Below are 5,724 nucleotides of genomic sequence, written 5' to 3' on the forward strand. Positions count from 1 at the left end.
TTTCAACCTTTCCATATGTTCCTGTTGTGGTAGCTGGCCAGAATTGGGCAGGTAATCAGCTTGCGCAGAGCTGAGCCCGTGAGCGGCCCCTCAGCACGTGCACAAAAACAGCAGCGCTTGAAGCCAGCCAGGTAAGAGGCACCAGCTGACTTCCAGTGACACACAGGCAGTCACAAGGTAACTTCACATACTAGTATTCTGAGCCGTCTGGCCAGTAGTTAAATAAAGGAAGAGTTTTACATGGAAAAGAAATACATTAAGATAAGGTATTAAGCCTATTAGATGTTTAAAAAAACAGAAAAATTGAACTTTAAAAGCAATTTTAAAAACTTTCCATCAGTAATACATAAATAACTTAATCTGAGGTTATCTAGAAGGGGTGTGGGGAACCCTGCTCTTATAGAAAAATTTCTGTGGCACTACACAGAAAACTACCTTTTTAGCGTATCTTCTCAGTCTCTGCATGGCACCCTCTTTCCACCAAAGATTCTGGGACCAGAATTGAAGGGAATCTTCAGCAGCCTTGAAGGTTTAACAGACCCTGGCAGCAGGAACCAAGCCTCTGAATGAGGAGAGACCAGAGCTGAGCCATTTCCTAACAAATCACCTTGTTAAGTAAGTGCCATCAAGTTGATTCTAACTCTGACCATGTATAGGGTTTCCAAGGAGTGGCTGGTGGGTTTGAACCACCAATCTTGTGTAGTTCAAACCAACTTTGCAGTTCAGTGCTTATCCTACAGTGCCACACCAGGACAAATCACCTTAGGAGTTCATTTATCTTATCTTCCTCTTGGATTGTCAGCAGCCAGTATCTGGCTGTCCCCAGTCTTCATCAAAAAACTAGGTCCCCACCCTGACCCACCTGCTTCTCACTGAGCTCTAAGGTAGTGGCTTCACAGCAGCAATCGTGACTGACGCAAAGGCCCAAATGTCCTCTCCTCTGAAGGAGAGGGAGAAAAAACCCAGAAGTTAACGCGTTTTGCAAAAATTCAAGGAGAAAAGATTCTAAATCTGTTTGTGCCATTTAAAAACCCTTCTTCTGTTTTGCTATTGTTTTAACACCCCATCCTACAGTAGGGCCTTAGCTCTGGGAGTCTTGGCCAGTGGCTGCTGGGTTCTGAACACCATAGGCCAAGGCTGGCCAGGGCCAGAGCCAGTCCTGGCTCTTGATGGCTGCCGGCCATGAGGTATCCAAAGAGTGACCTGAGCTTCATTCCCCCTGATGGTCAAGACCAGCAGTTCAGGCCCCTTGCTCTGTAGAGGTACCAGCCATGACCAAATATTGACTGGACTGAGGGTTGTCTGTTCAGTGGGACACCGCAGGCTACCACAGATCTTCTTGCCTCAGGCACAGAAAGGAACAAGTAGCTGCTATACAGCCTCTCCCGAGTGTGCTGGGCTTGCATCTCAGCAGCACCATCTTGAGGGCCAGATGCTAACTACCAAGGAAGGAAGCCAGTCTAGCTATCACCAGTGGTTGCTGTTTGATAAAAGAGTTCAAGAGCTGAGGAGGGAAGCCTGGAGCACCAAGTTCTACCTGAAATAAAGCAGAGTGGGGGAGAGTCAAAGCTGCTGCAAACAGGTGCTGAGAGCGCGCCAAAGGCCCACCTACGCCACAGGGAGCCTCACAGGCTGCCCTGATGGGAGAAGGCTGTCTGACTGCTGTTTGAGAGCTTCCTGGCACTAGGCTGTAATGTTCTAATGGGTTGTCTCCCTCTGCTCTGTCTAAGTGGCCATTCTCTCTCACTGTGAGAACCCTGGGAGCAACTGCAGGAAAGATAACTCACTCCACCGTCTCATCTCCAGCTGACTCCCTCTACTGTAAGCCCTTCAGCCCACAGCTCTCAAGAGAATTCTAAGTCAAAGGACCTAGGCGTCAGGCCCAAGGGGGTCAAACCAAGGTTTGCAAGCAGATTTGCTGGCTGCTTGAGGTGTGTTACCTGAGTCAGGTAGATGACTCTGGTCATCTCCTTCCCTTCCATTGTAAGAGGCTGCAGGATCCAGGCACTGGGCAGGATCTCCCCTCGGACCATTTCTTTGCTGGGTCGTGGCATGGATGTGTCATACACGGACTGAGCTGCCATGATAGACAGTTGCCCCTGGGGACAAAGATGGATTTGAGACCTGCCTGTGTGATGGAAACCAGGAAGAGCTCACATATGGTTGAGGTCACAAGATGAACACCAGGCCAGCCTTCATGCAAACCCTTCATCACTCCAGCTCCAGCCCAACTTAGCTGCCTTCCTCTCAAGGCCTTGACTCCCAGGAGAGGGTGCTTCTCAGGACATCCCACCCTGAGATCATCCCATGTATCTTCATCAGCAAGGCAGGTACCTCTTTGGCTTCCACACAGACACAACAGAAATCCCGTGGCTGCTTCATTGCACAAAGGGTGGTATTGCACACCAGGTATACTGCAGGGGCAGGATGATGAGAGTCAGCAGACACATGACAGACACCAGTTCTGGACCCTTCCCAGTTCTGGACCCTCTGCCCCTCTGCTGAACTTCCTTGCCTGAGCAATCTGGATGTTAATGTGAATACCTGGCCTCCCAGGGGTTGCCTCCAACCCTCTGACCTCTGTCCCCTGACCAGGACCTGCTGGCTCACCCAGGCTGATGTTGTTGGTTACCCGTTGATGCAGCCGTGCTGTCTGGATGGGCTTGTGATACAGGGGCCACAGTGTGGGGTCACTCACAGCTGTCCACACCTGAGGCAGTGGCTGCGTCACCACTCCTGCCCCCAGGAAGCCGTGCCGAGTGGAAGAAAACACCTTGTAGTAAAGTTGTATCTCTTGCTCTTCACCCTGATAGCTGGGGTGGGAAACACCAGGATGAGGAAGAAGAAGGAGGTGGTGGTGGAAAATGGGTTCCAGAGATTGGGGTGAGCATCTGGAAGTCAGGGCAGAGGAGGTAAAGGAGAAAGGAAGCCAAGCACAACAAGGTTAGGACCAAGACGCTGCAAAGAAACTTACCTCCAACCAGCTGCTGCCTGGCCCATGAAGAGGTGGTGCAGGTTATCCGAGCAAGCAGCCATCACCTGGGCACATGATGACCATATCCAAGTTAGTGGACATCGAGATACCAGGCTGCTGGGTTGGTAGTCCAAATTGTGTGCATAAAATTCCCCTTTTCTCAAGATGGAGAACGCCTGAAGGAGCCCGTGTCCACCTTGGTGGCCCTAATCTGCCCTTTTCCTCTTCCCTGCTTCGATGCCCACCCAGCAGACATCTGGCTTAAGGAGGAGTGTGGTAGGAGTTACCCACATCAGCCATCGAGGTGTCCACGATGTGCTTGGCCAGGTCCTGGTAGGAGGAGGGGAAGCAGGTCCCTGAGCTGGACAGGCTGGATGGGGAGCAGCAGCAACTGCCCAGGGAGCCTCTGTAGCCTACAATCAACAGGGTGTTCAGACAGCATGGGCCAGGAGGGCTCCAGGAAAGCAACTTCTCCAGCAGGATAGGGACAGGCACTCAAGTCAGCAGCTCCCTAGGCTCTAGCATGTCCAGTCCCCAAAGTTCCCAAACTACCCTCCCCTCCACTCACCATTGCCTGAGCTCTTCCGGGAGGACCCAGCTACATACAGGTGATTGTTCCTTACTGCAGAATGGCCCCGTCCGTCCCCTATCCAGATGTCTCTTGAATCAGACAAGTTTGTGTCTCCCTGCAGAGGAGAGGATGCTCAGGGCTGGAGCAGAGAAAGAAAGCCAGAATGCAAGCGCAGAGGCTCTTCTGCACCGAATGGTTTCCAGCCATGGTCCCATGGAAAACACTGGGTGTGGCGCTGTGGGGTAAGCACTGGACCACAAGATCAGTTTCAACTGCAAGGTCATCACTTCAAACTCACTAGCCACTCCTCAGAAAGCCTATACAGGATCTCTCTGAATCAGAACATACTCAATGGCACTTAACAACTATGGAATCTTAGTGGGTAAGATAAGCACTAGATTGTCAATTGCAAGGTTGGCGATAAAAACCCACCAGCTGCTCCTTGGAAACCTTATATAAGGTGACTATGAGTCAGAAACCCAATTCAGTGGCATTTAACAACATTTAAATTATAGGCGGCTGATGCCTACAAGAGATCAACAGCACTATAAACCAGTCCTGGACAACCAATCTCCTTATCCTCTAAGCCAAATATCCAACAGCTATTTGTAGGAGAGGTCCAATGGAAATCAGAACAAAATGGAGCCCGGCAGCACCAAGGACTATGGCAGCCTGCAGAGGGGTGGGGGTGGCAATGGGTAGAGGCACCAAACAGATCCCAAGAAGGAGACAAAATGGGGAGGAGGAAAGCAAACCAACTATGACACTTGCCCTGCTCCACTGCAGCCAAAGATCTCAATTTAGGTTCATATGGGGATGGTCACCCCACTCTCACTTCAACTTTTGGATCTGACACACACTCATCACCCTATCTCAGAACTTCTAAGACAGGAGTGGCTGAACAATGCCAGTGTCCCTCCGTCCTCCATCTTCCCTCCTTCTCCAGTACAGGAGGGCTCTCTCCACTGCAGCCAGGTCCACCCACCAGAGAGCTAGATCTGCCAGCTTCTCTGGAGCCTTCTGATGCTGAGCACTGCACCTCCTGTTTCCTCCACCACTTCCTCTTCACTGGATCTTTTTATTAGCATTAAACATGAAACTTTGATGCCACTTTTTCCTCCATTACAACTTTCTTTGCTTTCCTGCCAATTACAGATCAACATCCTGAAAGGACTTTCACCCTTAGTCTTCCCCATTTCCCACATCTCACTAGCACTGTAGCCCCCAACCATCCCCTCAGCAAGCAGCAGTCACCAAGGTCACCTTGACATATGTAGCTAGGTCTGCCAGCCCTCTGCTTGCTTCCTGAATCATCCTGCTCCTGGTTTCCTACTCTCTGGACATTCCTTGGCTTTCTTTGGTAACTCATCCTTCGCAACCACAAATTCATATTTTGGAATTCTTTCAAGACTTGGGTCTAGGGCCCTTTTTTCTCACTCTAAAATATCATTACTCCAGGGTGCTCTCATCTGCTCTTACTGCTACATTGATGACTTCAAAATAAAGCTCCATGATTACATAAGCATTTCTGAGACAGCTGGATGGCCATCTGGAAAAACATGACATCATGCAAACATTAGTTCTCACAGGTCAAGGTATACAGGGGAGAAACTCGAGCATTACTGCCAGAAGACACGTTTAAAAAGATAAGTAAATAAATGAAACCTCATAAAAATTTGAAGCTTTTGTTCATCAAAGAACGCTATCAACAAAGAGACAACATGCAAATTAGGAGAAGAATTTGGGAACCATATATCTAATAGATCAGACCACAAAAGGGCTAATACTGGCTAAAAATTCCACTTTTGTAAAACAGACCAATCTATAATGAGCCCAAAGCTTAGTGGTCACCAGTGGTGGAAGGGAAGGAGAGCGGGGAGTGACTGCTTGCGGGGGAGCGCTTAGTTCCTGTTAGGGGTGGAATCATTTGGAAAAAGATAGGATAGTGGTAGTGGTAATGATTACATACCATTGCAAATGGAATCAATGCCATTGAATTATAATTATAAATGGAAAAATTGCTGAACTGGCAAATGTGTTGTATTTTTACGTCAAAAAACGAGAGAGTACTAAGAAGAACAAAAAGTTAGGGGAATGCTTGGAAGCAGTTAGTCCAGTGGGCTAGTGGAGCGTAGGAACGTGAGTTAGGGGAATGCTTGGAAGCAGTTAGTCCAGTGGG

The 5,724-nt window shown here is 49.1% G+C and overlaps 1 protein-coding gene across 1 annotated transcript in view; it reads right to left on the bottom strand.

Annotated features, from left to right (window-relative positions):
- Nucleotides 1-1,081: 1,081 nt before the first annotated feature.
- STARD9 (StAR-related lipid transfer (START) domain containing 9) overlaps nucleotides 1,082-5,724 on the bottom strand; it is a 114,988-nt gene continuing 110,345 nt past the window's right edge. Inside the window, exons 27-34 of the mRNA XM_006831888.1 lie at nucleotides 3,569-3,660; nucleotides 3,266-3,380; nucleotides 2,975-3,039; nucleotides 2,611-2,813; nucleotides 2,335-2,414; nucleotides 1,941-2,099; nucleotides 1,444-1,537; nucleotides 1,082-1,173 (exon numbers count right to left, since the gene is read on the bottom strand). Coding sequence (XP_006831951.1) covers nucleotides 1,082-1,173; nucleotides 1,444-1,537; nucleotides 1,941-2,099; nucleotides 2,335-2,414; nucleotides 2,611-2,813; nucleotides 2,975-3,039; nucleotides 3,266-3,380; nucleotides 3,569-3,660 — 900 coding nt within the window. The remainder of the gene's footprint in view (nucleotides 1,174-1,443; nucleotides 1,538-1,940; nucleotides 2,100-2,334; nucleotides 2,415-2,610; nucleotides 2,814-2,974; nucleotides 3,040-3,265; nucleotides 3,381-3,568; nucleotides 3,661-5,724) is intronic.

This window comes from Chrysochloris asiatica, unplaced genomic scaffold, assembly GCF_000296735.1.
Source record: "Chrysochloris asiatica unplaced genomic scaffold, ChrAsi1.0 scaffold00004, whole genome shotgun sequence".
Classification (NCBI taxonomy): Eukaryota; Metazoa; Chordata; class Mammalia; order Afrosoricida; family Chrysochloridae; genus Chrysochloris; species Chrysochloris asiatica.